Source organism: Chrysochloris asiatica, unplaced genomic scaffold, assembly GCF_000296735.1.
Source record: "Chrysochloris asiatica unplaced genomic scaffold, ChrAsi1.0 scaffold00028, whole genome shotgun sequence".
Classification (NCBI taxonomy): Eukaryota; Metazoa; Chordata; class Mammalia; order Afrosoricida; family Chrysochloridae; genus Chrysochloris; species Chrysochloris asiatica.
In genome coordinates this window covers 18,955,510-18,970,237 of record NW_006408546.1, presented here as the reverse complement: position 1 = coordinate 18,970,237, position 14,728 = coordinate 18,955,510, and the positions used below count along the sequence as shown (strand labels likewise).

The following is a 14,728-nucleotide window of genomic DNA, read 5'->3' as shown; positions in this document are numbered from 1 at the left end:
AAAATATCTATTTCACAACATTTGTCAGTTTAACTTTTTACAGGAATACAAACTACTGACATCAATTACATTAATCAACTGTGCAATCATATCCTTAATTCCTGCTTGATCTAAAACACAAAAATGCCTTTACTTCATTCTTTACCTCTCACACACCTTCCCTGTGGCCCCTCTAAGGAACAATTTTAAAACTTTGTTCAAAGGACAATGGCGCAGACTGGGTTTCATGACCTCTCCCAGCTTTATAGTTTAAGGGAGATGAAGTTGTGCTGGGGTACCTGAGCACCCTGACAGCTACCTTCCTAAGGGAGTGTTCCATGTGGTGTCTCGGGCACAGGTTTCTTTGCTTTATACCATGAAAACCTGACAATCTGGCCATGATGAATTGGATCGGGAGTGGACTCCTGGCCAGTGATCTATATGGTGGCTTGGCATTAGTCTGCTCAGTAGGGATGTGAATGACTAAAAGGTAATCAAATCTTTTCTGAGAAAGATGTAGAAAGAGAGCCAGGCAGGGACAGACAGACACACAGAGAATGAATGAATAAATGAATATAACAGTAAACCAGACTCTAAACTGAGAGGAAGCATAGTGAATTAAAAGCTGAGCTGCTAACCACAAGGTCAGTAGTTTGAACCTACCAGTTGTTCCATGGGCGAAAGCTGAGGCTTTCTGTTTCTGTAAAGATATACAGGCTCAGAAGCCCAATGTGGGGTCTCTATGAGTTGGAACCAACTTGGTGGCACACAACCACCATCACCAAAAGAAAGCAGTAAGCAGAGACCATGAGGAGATGGCTCCATGAAGCACCAGGAGTTGTGAGTAAGCAGTAGCAGTGGCAGCACTTGAAGCACAGAAGTCTTTTGGCACAGAGACAGCCTAGCATCCCTGCTTGGCCACCAGAACTGCTGTCACCACTAGAACTGTTTCCACTAAAACCATTCACTTTTCTGCAAGATTCATCTGTACAGCTTGCCTCCCAAGTAATAAATCCTCACCATCTAAGGATAACCTGAGCATTTTTTCTGTTTGCTCCCTGTTATTGTTGTTGTTAAGTCCTGTGGAGTTGGTTCCGACTGACAGTGACCCTGTATAGGTTTTCCAAGGAGCATCTGATGAGCTTGAACCACTGACTTTGTGGTTCAAACTCACCTCGCCGTCCAGTGCATTAACCTGAAGTGCCATACCAGGACTCCATCTGCACCCTAGAAGATCCAAAATGAACAGAAAACTATGCCTCCAACTTAGACGATTGCTTCTCCATTCTCAATGGTTTCAAAACGTCCTAATGCAAAGGCTAGGCTCTGGACCTCCAAGTTCAGTGTGCAAGCCCTCCGTGTGGAGTCCAAAGAACAGGATAATCTACCCAGGTACTGAGTGGTGGCGCAAAGCTTGAAGCACATCAGCTCGTCTCAGCTCTCTTAGATAAAGTGAATGGACTGGCTACTGATTTCTCTCGAGCACAGTTGGGTAATTATTACCATTGATCCAGAGATGTCATGGGGTCTGAGAAAGAACGCACTGGGAAAACAAAGCCTGTTATTTTTAGACTAGTTACCTCTGGCATTGTCAGCTGTGAAATGGGGATGGTGTCTCACATAATAAGAGTTGTAGAAATAAAAGTGACTGTCTTGCAGCAGAGTAGCTGCACATTAACCCACCCCATGGCTACCTGGTGAAATGATTTGAGAACAAACCTCAGCACCTTCTATATCCTACAACAAGTCACTTTGATTTAACAGTACTGACAGAAGCAGGGCCCACCTTGCCAGCCAGGTTTGCACACTGGCTTCACGTCCACCTGCACCAGGGTGTCCTGAACAGCCGGCTTCTGCCCACAGTCGTAAGCGGTCACCAGGATCTCATACTGGCGTTGCTTGTCATAGCTCAGCTTCTCTGTGTTCCGGATGTTTCCTGAAGACACATGAGTGTGCAAAATCATCTCAGATCAAATGAACCACATAACACTTTCTCGAAATCCTCTTCTGAACACACAAAAAATGACCCTTTCCCCTCATCTCTTTGTTAAAAAAAAAAAAAGCAAGCGGAACTTGGCTTCCGCCTGTGACCTAACTCCTACCCAGAGCCACTGGTGAAGTGACCCTGACTATGTGACTAGGATTCTAGCAAATTGACCACACATCTGGAATCCAACTGGCTTGTGTTTGCAAGTGATAGGTGACTGAAAACTTCCTCCCAAAGTGCACCCAGGTGTCATGCCCTGATATAGGGCACACGATTTGCCATGAAATCTTAGGGAAAAGGATAGAATTCAGAAAATGTCCTGACACATATTTTAACATCTGGGCTGGTTGCCAGGAATGCTTGCTGCCTCTTCTCACATTATTTTGCTACCAAATAGGAAGTAAAATCAATAAGAAAATGTGTGACCTCCCTTCTGAAAGCTACACAGAATAACTGATTCCTTGCCCTGGTGGCAAAGACATTTTTCTCCTCCAAGAGAGACTGAACAATTTTTCTGAGGCATTTGTGTTTTTTTTTTTTGTTGTTCCTGTGGGTTTGCTATTATGATTCAGAAATAAATATTCTTGATTAATGAGCAAATTGTCAAATTGACTACTTTTGCTAAAATGCAGTTTTGGTATGAAGGAACTATATAATATAGATTCACCATGCATTTAATACTTTAAAAATTGTAAATTCCAAGAGATTAAAGTCTTCCTTTGCTAAGAGTCATTTCATTCCTGCCTTGCTTTAATGGGAAAATTGATAGAAAATCAGAACTCAAATATCATCTTTTACCAGAAGAGATATTAGGAAAATCGAACTTAAGAAACCAGATAAACCAATATATGTTATATAAACACACATATATGTTATAGCTGGCTCAGGTAGATTTTTATATTTCATCAAAAAAGAGAGAAAAAAATCCTAATGGGCTTCCTTTCCACTCTAGCTGATTTTAATTGTTCATATAAATGGAGACAAAATGGACTATGGTAAGAAAGTTTAGGAAATTCGGAATGTCAAATAATGCTTTAAAAATTGGAAAAGTTGATCCACCGATCACAAAATATTAGTAAAACAATATTCAGTTCTAGTTCTTGAGCAGGGGAAATATTTGTATTGCATTTTTATCCACAGAAAACACGTGTTATATTTATTTGTTTGCAAATGATGCAACTTCCTTGCATGTTACTTTCCTATGAATGTTATATACATTATATGTGCATGTAAGCTACTTACACGGGCATGGACTATGTGGAAATACTGTATGTGCAGGGGGTGGGGAGATGGAAAGGTAGGGTCTGGTAGGTGGGGAAATATACAAGGTTGCCCAAGACATTTAATCAATAGTTGAACTCATTTATTCTGATACTTAGGTCCCTGGGCGGTACAAATGATTTGCACTCTCTGTGAGACAAAGCATTGAACCACAAGGTCACTTTGAACCACAGACTGGCAGTTCAATTTCACCAGTCCCTTCTTGGAAACCCTGTATGGGGTCGCTATGAGTCAGAACCGACTTGATGGCACTTAACAACAACTAACCTGAAAAGGAACTCCAGTGGTTCTGTGGTGAAACTGTGTGGCTATTCCATGTGAGAAAGGTATGGCAGTCTATTTCTATAAGGGTTCGTAGCCTTGGAAATACTACAGAGTATGTTCTTGCAGAGTTGGAAGCTGCTCGGCGATGGATAGCAATCTAAAGGTTGGTGATTGGACCCCACTCAGCAGTGCTACAAAGGCAGGTCTGAAAATTTGCTCTCATAAAGATCCCGGCCAAGGAAACCCTATGGAGAAGTTCGACTTGGTAAAGCCTGGGGCTGCCACGAGTCAGAATCAACTCCATGACAATGAGTTTGGTTTTGGTTATTCTGCTTTCTGCTCCTGGACTGTTTTCAAAAAAGACGTGCTGGGTTTACCAATTTGAAATTGAATTTAGTTTAACAAAGCCAGTCAAAAATCCTTGAAGGAAAATAGGTTTGATGTATTCCTGGTCTTGTGACTGGTGTTCAGAATCCCTTTCATTTTCCTCTAAATGTCTGTTTCATTCCCCATTCTGGGGACCAGCCACTCTCTGGAACAGCTCAGGACTGGGCTGGTAACGGGTTCTATTAACAAATGTCCTCGTTATAGTTCATTACAAACCCAAACCAAAGTCACTGCCATCAAGTCAATTCCAACTCCTAGTCATCCCAAGGGAGGAATCCTGCCTGGTACAAGCATTTTAATATAACCACAAGAAATATGTTTCTGCAGCATCAAATTGAATTTTGAACAAAAAAGTTTTAACGTCCTCTTTCTTTAGAGTTAAATGGCTCTCAAAAGATAATCCTTTTTAAAGAGGAATGCTCAGTGATTACAGTCTGTGTGACATTAAGTAGACCAAACACTGTCCATTGTGGTAGATAAAGAAGCTCATGAGCCAAATCCTTGGCTCCATTTCCTGTAGCTCCACTTGTGTGACAAGTCTAAACGAAACTTTCTGAGGAGCTAATGTGCTTTCTCCACCACCAACAACTTCATGAATGTGAGAATGTATTTCAAAGCACAGGATTTGAACTCCAAGGTTCCAAATGAAAGTAGAATACTAGGGTCAACTACTACTACATGCAGGAAGCTCATATGTGGATATGACACACATTGAAAAATTTTTAAAGCTCAAACCCATCCATTTGGTTTCTATTCCAATTGGACTTTTTTCTACATTTAAATGATTTCTCCTAGTAGTGTCTTCCTAGGAGCCTTGTTGTTGTTATGTGCCATCGAGTCGGTTCCAACCCATAGCGACCCTGTACAGGGTTTCTGAGGGTGTAAATCTTTACGGGAGCAGAAAGCCTCATCTTTCTCCCACGGAGCAGCTGGTAGTTTTGAACCGCTGACCTTAAGGTTCGCAGCCCGATTCGTAACCACTACACTACCAGAGCTCCTTCTAGTGTTCACATTTGAAGCAGAAAAGCAGCCATCTCTAGGCCTCTGTCTCCAGGTTTACACTTGTGAATCTGAGAGGTAAGCTCTCAAAGATCAGCAGTGTCTACCTTACATATTAGTAAAGGCATGTTTTGTTTTTTTTTCAAACTCAATACTCAGGGACAGGGAGGAGGATACAGGAGACAACCACACAGAGCCACACCTTTATTCTGAAGGAGCTTAGAAAAAGAGAAAAAAATACTCTGAACACCCACTTGTCAGTTGCTTGGAAAGTGTTCGTATTTTTTACACATGCAATTTCTACAAATTCATTCTAAGAAAAGATTAAAAAAAAAAAAAGGCAGATATATGGACAACTATGTTCACCTAAGTAGTACTTAGAGAAACTTTGGAGGCATTGTAGGATAAGCACTGAACTGTTAACTGCTAGGTTGGCAGGTAAAGCCCATCAGATGCTCCATGGGAGAAAGATGAAACTGTTTGCTCTCAAAAGGATTTACAGCACTGGAAACCCTACACAGGGTCACTGTGCGTCAGATCAACCTGATGGCAGTGAGGGGAGGAGGGAAGCCATATCTATTACAGTGAAAATTAGGAAATGAAGATGGATGTCTGATAGTAACGGAAGAGCTGAGTAGCTTGCATGCTAAACAAAAGCTTAGAGGTTGAAGTTCATCTGCAGGTACCTTGGAAGAAAGGTCTGGCAATCTGTTTCTGAAAATCAGGTTCTGAAAACCCTACAAAGCAGAGTTCTACTCTGAAACACATGGAGTTGTCTACTTGAGTCGACTCAAGGCAACTGGTATGCTTTTTATTTTTCATATACAGTCTGGAAGGTCATTTAACATTAAAAGGGGTAATTATTAAGTCATTTCAAGAATGGGAAAATATGTGTAATCAAACATCAAGTGAAAAGGGAAAAATAAAGAATGGCAAGAATAGTGAACGACCTGAATTTTCTTGAAAAGTTCCTAATAAAAGCATTGGAAATGTGATTAAATGTTCATAGTGGCTATCTCTGGTAGAATTATGGGTGACTTATTTTCTTCTTCATACTTTTTTGTACTTTCCAAATTTCCCACAAAGGGCTCGCAATGCTATTCTCTTCAGATGGAAATGAAGTGATTTCATTTACTTGAGGTATATGCAGATTTCTGAAGCATCAGAATCCTCCCACTTTTAGGGCAGCCTTCTGACAATGAGAGGGCGCCATTAGGGTTGTGTGGAGACCAAACAACTGCTTGTAAAACAGAAAATCTGCCACATTGTAATTTGGTGTCATTGAGACCTCTGTTGTCTTTCCCTAACATTGGTGAGTGCTTGTTTGTACCAGACACTCTGGTGGTGGGGGGGTGGAGGAGGGGGGAGCTCTGCTTGCACTGGTTCAGGTAACAGTCAAATCTACCCAAAGACACAGGTAGACTTATTTGATCTCCAGCGTATTGATGAGTAACTGTGACATGGTTTAAGCACCTTGGCAAAGGTCTTTCTCTCTTATGCACATACACACACAGTAGTAGATATAGATCAAGATAAAACTTTGTGTTTATGAGCATAAATACTTTTTCTATGGGTGCTTATGAAATACTACTGAAGAACAGAATCTGGTGGGAAGAATTTGGGGTCAACACTCAAGGGATATGAGCTCCTGTACCAACTCTGGCACCAGTGTGATGGGCGCTATTAGGTCAGCACTCCACGTTTTAGAGCTCGCTTTTCTCCACTTGTCGAATGGATTTGAGGACCCAGGTACTGTCTGTCTCAGAGAGACTGGCCAAGTATCAGAAGGCAGAGCTGTGAAAGCCAGCTGAAAGGATTCAGAACTTCTTATGATGGCTATATCCCCAGCTCAGAACTACCTGCTCCTAATTTCACCCTGGACATCCGTGGTGGTGGTTATGTGCTGTGGAGTCAGTTTCGACTCATAGCGACCCTGTACAGAGTTTCCAAGGCTGTAAATATTTACAGGAGCAGAAAGCCTCATCTTTCTCCCACGGAACAGCTGGTAGTTTTGAACTGCTGATCTTAAGGTTCGCAGCCCAATTCGTAACCACTACGCTACCAGAGATTAGTAGGGAGTAAATAAGTCTCACATCCCAATTACCCAGGTAAGTGTCTAGTAATCACATCATCTGGGAAGCGTGCAAACATCATATTGCACTCTGTCTCTATCAGGGGCCTCACAACCCTACAAGGAGCAGGAAATGTTGTTGCTATGTTCTCACAGGTGAGGAATTCAGGCCTCTGGTGGGGAGACATTGAGTTTCTAAGTCGAAGACAGTGACATGGACTCCACATACTGTGCCCCTATCCTCCTGCTGCCCTGCCTCCCTTCTTTCCACCAAAGGCAAAGAGCCTAGCAGGTTGGAGGGACCAGAAACCATCAACCCGAAGCCACAAGGGACCTATACCTCATGGAGTGAGCCCAAAACACAGTACTTTCTCTGATCGGTATGTTCTTCAAGGAGCCTGAAGGTCTTTAGGAGAAGTTATGGATGTGTGACCAATTGGGAAGCTCATTAGAATTAGAACCACTCCTGTTCTGCCCCAGGTCCCACCTTTATTTCTTGGAGAACTGCTTTTGTAAACCTTACCATCAGCAACCCACACTCCTGGGAGGTGCCCACTCTCCTCTTTATCTTAAGTTGTAAGCCAAAGTCAAAGGCAGAGGTCTGGCTAAGGGATCATTCCTCACTTTAATGAGACAGCCAAGGAAAGAAATTGGCATATGTTAGCAAAGCGGCTCATCAAGGTGAATAATTATCTTCATGACTGGGGCAGTTTACCCTCCAGGGAAAGAATTGACATCTCATCTCTCCTTGGGCTGTGGTTCTCCAGAAGGAGAGCAGGGGTCAAGAGGAGCCTGGCCCCACATTACAGATCCCTCCACTGATCTAGCATAGCTATTCACCACAGACTCACCATTCCCTGAATTTCAAACCTTCTGCAGGGACAGACCCCACAGCTGATTGGGTGGGGTGGGGTGGGGGGGGAGGAACAGATACTCCAAGGAGAAAAGGACAGTTATTTTCAGTTTTATGGAGTGGCATGTGTCTGAGTGATTGCATGGTATGTGCAGGCAAGCCATTACATGGGGCCTGCGGAGAGGCTGTCAGGGAGCAGGTCTATCTTTACTAATTGAAATCACCCTCTTCATAGTCTTGAACCAAACTAGGACTGAAATCCAGTATTCCCTTCTTTGTATTCTTGTATACTGTTTTGTGCCTTGCACAGTAAGCAGCTAGCAGTGTCTAGGTGTATAATTGTAATTGTCATGTTTTCTAGCATTTTATAATGAAGCTGCCTCCTCACTTCTTTTGATTTAGAAAGATCAGTCCATCTCCCATGATAGCTAGGTTACTGAAGGTCAGGAATGCTTCCTAGACTTCCACCATTTGTGGCATCTGCTGGAGTTGTCAGGAGAAAGAAGACTAGACCACAGAGTCATGTCTCATCATCCAGAAGTCCTGGGTTTCTCCTGAAGATCTGCCAGTAGGTGATGGGAGTTGTTGGTGTTTCCCTCTATGCATTGGCTGTTAGAAGGCTCAGAGGTAAATTTCTGGCTCACTCTGGTTCATGGTCTACTTTGAACATCAACCTCACCTTTGATGCCCCCCAATTTTCTATTATTTTAAATTGGTTTTCACTAAATTGTAGGCTCTATGTGGGCAGGGGCCTTGTCTACTTTGAGTTCCACTCTATACCATTTCCCAGGGCCTGATACTTAATACAGAATTGCAAAATCGAATTCAGGGATTGAAATATTTATACCTTTGAACAGTCTTAAATCCTATTTGAAGGAAAACAGGGATAGTATACAGGTACCCACGCGTTCATACTAATAATTAAACAATATACTTGGCAAATTATTTTCATTTGATTATAATCAAGGTATTGAAAATTACAGTCAAACAGGACTGAGTTGATTGGGTCTCTGGCTGTGTTGTTTGCACTACAATGAGATTTTCACTAATGGTGATGGGGAACGATCCAAACAAATTGACAAGGATTGTTTTCAGTGCAATTCAATCTGGGTTGGGTGTGGAGCTAAAATTCTCATGGGCTAAAGCTCTAAAGATTGCTGAATAAATCTACAGTTTAGAAATCTTTCAAAATACCCATCTTTGCAAGTGTTTCTTTGGCTTGGAGAGGTTGTGGGGGTGGTGGGTGATAATACAACTCATTACATAGGAAAAGGGCAGGATGTGGCTGAGTTGATGGCATATATCACATCTGGATGACAACTGGAAAACTCTATCAGAAAACAAACCCACTCTTAGTATCCAGATGTGTGGCACTGTGATTTCTATAGACCACAGTCACTAAGTCGGTGGCTGGCTGTTACTATTGTGAGCTCATTCCCAGTAGTGAAGGACTGAATTCTAGGCCGCAGGGCCTAGATCTAGGATGGCAAGGGAAGCATGACCCTCCAAGTATACTCAGAGTTTACCCTTGACCTTCAGAGTGGGGTTGATGGCTTGTTCCCCTGCTCCAACCTGGGGTCCTCTCAGGGCACTCACCATTCCTGTCAATGGCAAAAGGCACATCAGTCGTGACGATTTCATAGTTGCAGATCTGGCTGTACTGGGGGGAGCAGTCCTCATCAACAGCCTCCACCTGCAGGATGCTGTCGTAGATCTTGCCCTCTGTGACAACGGCCTTGTAGGCTGGCTCTTTGAAGGTGGGAGCAAACTCATTGACATCTTTCACCTGGATATGGACCACGGCCCTGGGACCACAGACAAGAAGAAAAAGGTTACATAAAGAAAGAATGACAACACCCTCCCACACCACCATGACACTAACTCAGGCCGCAGGTCATGTGAGTGGAGAAACCACTAGCCAGCCACTGAGATTGTAATCTGAGGCTTCTGGCTTCCTTCCCACTGGAGATCCCTTTGGACTCCCCTTGCTCCATTGAAATGAATCCACCTCAGGAAGATTCTCATCATTCCTCATGACCCAGCCTTTGGCAACATATCTCCTCAGAATCTCCCGTTTTGCTTATTCTCTTCTTCCTCTATTCATTCTTTCCTCCACTCACCAAGAATTCAATTGCTCTTAATGTGTGCTAGCCTCTGAGCCAAACTCCATGAGGGAAAGAACATACAGACACCAAATGAAGAGTGCTGTGGCAGAAAGAAAAGCACACAGTAACCCAGGGAGACTGCCCAACCAGGTCAGCAGGGATGGAGCAGCTTGGAGAAGGCTGCCTGGAAGAAGTAACAACTGAATTCCATCCTTAAGTATGTTTTCTTGCTAAGTGAATGGTTGGCAATTGGAGTGTACCCACAGATACCTTGAAAGAGATGCCTGGTGATCTACTTATGAAAATCAGTCATTAAAAACCCAGTAGATTATGGCTGTATTCGGATATGCATGGCGTTGCCATGAGTCAGATCAACTCAATAGCGAATGGATAGTTTGTGAAGAAAAGGAGGTAAAGCATCCAGGTGTAGAAAGTAGCTTGGGCACATGTCTACAGGTGTTTGGAGCACTATGGCATGGCCAAAACACAAACATCTCTGAGCTGAGGCAGGTTACTCACTTGTGGGACTTTTTCCAGGCTGTCTCGCGGGGCCCAGCACCGCAGTCGTAGGCCTGGATGATGAATGTGTACTCCTTCTGGAGTTCACAGTCAATAGGGCTCTTAGCACGGAGCTGGCCCTCCCCAGAGGTCTTGTTGAGCACCACAGCCTCAAAGGGCAATTCTTGGCCATGGATCTTGAATGCACAGATTTCCCCTGCAGAAGGAAGGAAGACAAGAGTGAGTGAGAATACTGAGAATTATCTGAGTGAAAACAATGTTTCCATTGAGCCCAGTTTACAAACAAAACCTCCATGCAATTTCCCCAGGCACACAAAATTTTCCAACCAGAAGAGGCTTCCAGAGATCCACACCAACATGAACATCCATTTTATGGATGGTAAATGTCATTCATTTCACCCTAGTGGAAAACATTGAGAATCATTGTACTGGGGGCAGGCTGGCTTGTGCAATTGTAGCTCACTTTCCCTCTGCCCAGTGTGAGCTTAAGGAACTTGCCCATAGTCAAAAGACAAATAGTTGCAGAGGAAAAAAGTAAAAGGCCAACACTTTGACAATCTGCCCTAAAACAACACCCTCATTACCTGAACTGTGGTCCCTAAACCAACAGCATCAACATCACCTGGGATCTTCTTCTTGTTGTTGTTATGTGCCATTTAGTCACTTCTGACTCATAGTGACCCTGTACAAGGTTTCCAAGGATTGCCTTCTGGGTTTGAATTGTTACCCTTGTGGTCAACAGTCCAGTGCTAATCCTATGGTGTCACACCAGTATTCTGGAATCTTGTTAGGAATTCAGAATCCCAGACCTCCTGTCAGAATCTGCATTTTGTTAGGATCCCCCAGTAACTTGTTAGCTCATGCAAATTTGAGCCGTCCTACCCTTACACTCTCTTTTGTTGTTAAGTGCCTATGACTTGATTCCAACTTGTTGTTAAGTGCCATCGACTTGGTTCCAACCCACAGAGACCCTGTATAGGGTTTCCAAGGAGCAGCTAGTGGGTTTGAACTGTTGGCCTTAGAGTTCAAACTGACCTTGAGGTTTATCCTGTAGTGCTACACCAGGACTCATTGCTACCTTATATGAGTTTCCAAGGAGGGGCTGGTGAATTTGAACTGCCAACATTGTGGTTAGCAGTCTAGTGCTTATCCTATAGTACCTCCACCTCCATTCCCTCTTTCTGTGAGGGTAAAATGAGCACCACTTGGAGGCGCGATTTTCTCTGTAGAAAGAATCAGTGGGAGTTTACGCAAATTCCTGAAAAGCTAACCACTGCAAGAACAGAACAGGTGAAATGAATGTACTTCTCCCCTCTGCCGAGTTAATGTTTATTATAACTTTCTCAACAGTAAAATTGTAAGGCTATGAGAATATGGCTTTTTTCTGGATCAATTTATATGTACTGAACCCTGATTGCAAGTAAGCCCTGTACTAAGTGCCTTGGAGAGTCTGAGCATGAGAGCCACGTACGTGTTCTTCTTACTGCTAGGCAGCTTACAGACTTCTTGGGGAGACAGTCTGAACATGCCCAGAAAGATCAAGCTGGGTATAAAGGCTAGCAACAGTTATATGCACCCCAGAGAGAACAACTAGAGACTTCTGGGGAGTAAAACACAGAGGCCTTGAGCCAATAGGCCTGGACTCACATTCTAGGTTTGTCATTGATTAACTGGTGGCGTCAGATTATATTGCTTTAAGGATCTCAATGCAGCCATTTGCAGCCTGGTGGGAGGTGAGCATCTATCTACTCTGTTCTGATATGGTTCCAGTGCAAGGCAGGGTCTAGGGTGAGGCAAGCAAAGCACCTGGGCACACAGTTTAGGGAGGCAACAACTGAACAACACTAAGTAATTCTTAGGGTGACTGCCCAGCAGTTTGAAAGGGCTGAAGAGATGAGAAGAGAGGGCAACAATGTGGCATGCCTGCCCTATAGTAGGCACTGGGCTTCATACCTCTTCCCAGGAGACCTTATTTGACCTTCATAACAAACATACAAAGGCATTAAAAAAAAAAAAAAAAATCAAAAATGATTTACTCAGAGTCACAGAGCTAGAGTTGGTTGTAAAACCCAAGTATGGCTGACTCCCAAGTCATGCCCTTTCTACTCCACTAACCTAAAACTGAACCCACCTCTACTGAGTCGATTCTGACTTATAGGGACCCTATAAAGTTAGAATAGAGCTGTTCTTTAGGGTTTACAAGATTATACATCTTTATGGGAGTCAACAGCTTCCTCTCTCTCCAACAGAGCAATTTCTGGCTTTGAACTGCTCGCTTTGTGATTAGCAACCCAATGCTTAACCCACAGCACCACCAGGGCTTCCTTCCACTCCAGTATAACCTCCTAATTTCTAAGGGGATCATCCTGGTGATACCTTCTAATTGCATTCTGTGTTTCAATTCAAGTCTTAAGCTCAGGAGAGAAATCCCCCATTTTACATATCGGAAGCATGTTCTGATCTCTTACTAACAATGTTTTCTAAGATGGTCAATCAATACCAAACTCACCTTTAGGCTTTTGGTTTTTTTTATTATTATTTCATCGATCTCAATTTCATTATGAACACTCCATTTTTACTACATCGCCTCCTGGTCATTTCTCAAATGTAGTTATGAAGTAATGGACAAGACAGATTGTGGGCCAGGTTCTAACAGGAAGGCTGGCTCCCATTAAACTGCTGTTGCATCTGTGTACTATCATCCTGACAAGACTGTGGTCATCCGGCAGCAGAGTAAGTTTCATCCAATCTTCAAGTTAATTTCTGCTTGGAATTAGCTAGGGTTGAATGGATGAGCTTCTAAAGTGCCTGCCTGTGATTCCATTCCAAGCCCAATGTCAACATGCGGAAATTACCAATACCACCACCATGACTTAAGGCTAATCAGACTACTGCTTTTTGGAGAATCAAGTTAACCAAAAATAGATGAGGGCAATTTTCTGTTGGAAACATCTGATCACAGCTACAGTGATTCCTAAGGCTCAGGAATCTTTAACAAGAGAAAAAGAGAGGAAGGAAGAAAAGGAGAAAGAGAGGCAGCAGGAGAGGAGACAGAGGGAGGACAAGCTAGTGTCAACTTCAGGGTGACATACCAAACCAAACCCCACTGCATGGAGTCAGTTCTGACTCACAGCAGCCCCACGCTACGGGGTTTCCAAGAATGTAAATCTTAATGGAATCAGAAGGCCTCATCTTACACAGAATAGCTAGTGGATTCGAACCAACAACCTTGCTTTTAGCAGCCCAAATGCTTATCCCATTGAGCCATCTTTCAGGATGCTATATCTCCTCTTCACTGAATTTTGTTCACTTAATTCAATAGAGGCAATATTTTCTGAGATGCAAGACACTGTGCTAGGCAGGAGATACAAAGACTTGGCCATCCATTATCCTCACTGATTTGTAGGAAGGACAGTCATGTGAACAAAGGCAGTGCAATCCTTGCTCAGTGTTTCTGATTTGTGATCAGATTCAGTCCCCTTTGAAGAAAACCCTCACTTATGTTTACCTGACACTAGTGTTCGAGTTGCAAAAAAAAAAAATCAACCACTTTTTCATCCATCTGTTCATCTAATAAATATTTGTTATTGTTGTTGTTGTTAAATGCTGTCAAGTCAGTACGGACTCCTTGCGACCCTGAGTAGGGTTTCCGATGAGCAGTTTGAACTGCCAACCTTGTGGTTAACAGCCCAGTGCTTGTCCTACAGCACCACACCAGGACTTAGGAACGTATTCTGTGCTAGACTGTGCTGAAACCATGGTGAACAAGACCAAACCAGTCCCGGCCACCACGCTTGGGAGGGAAATAAGCAATTGAATAATCACATACATAAATGTAGAAAAGCAATTGTGAATAATGTGAATTGAATTGTGTCTCCCAAAACAAGTGCCAACTTAGCTAGGCCACAATTTTCAGTATTACATAATTATCCTCCATTTTGCAACCAAATGTAACCATTCTATTTTTCTTAGAAATCCTAACTTCTATGTTGTTAATAAGGCAAGATTGTTGTTGTTTTGTTAAGTGTCATTGGGTTAGTCCTACTCATAGCAACCCTGTATAAGAAGCAGCTGGTAGGTTTGAAATGCCAAACCTGTGGTTCATAGACCAGTGCAGATTCTACAGTTCCACACCAGGACTCTAAGGCAGGATTGTTGTTGTTGTTAAGTGCCGTCGATTTGATTCCGACCCACAGTGACCCTGTATAGGGTTTCCAAGGGGCAGCTGGTGAGCTTGAACCACCGGCCTTGCAGTTCAAATGGCTTTGCCGTCTGGCACATTA

The 14,728-nt window shown here is 43.1% G+C and overlaps 1 protein-coding gene across 1 annotated transcript in view; it reads right to left on the bottom strand.

Moving 5' to 3' along the window:
• CLSTN2 (calsyntenin 2) overlaps positions 1-14,728 on the bottom strand; it is a 617,054-nt gene that overhangs the window by 240,075 nt on the left and 362,251 nt on the right. Inside the window, exons 3-5 of the mRNA XM_006846659.1 lie at positions 10,446-10,641; positions 9,418-9,626; positions 1,766-1,915 (exon numbers count right to left, since the gene is read on the bottom strand). Of these exons, the coding sequence (XP_006846722.1) occupies positions 1,766-1,915; positions 9,418-9,626; positions 10,446-10,641 (555 nt within the window). The remainder of the gene's footprint in view (positions 1-1,765; positions 1,916-9,417; positions 9,627-10,445; positions 10,642-14,728) is intronic.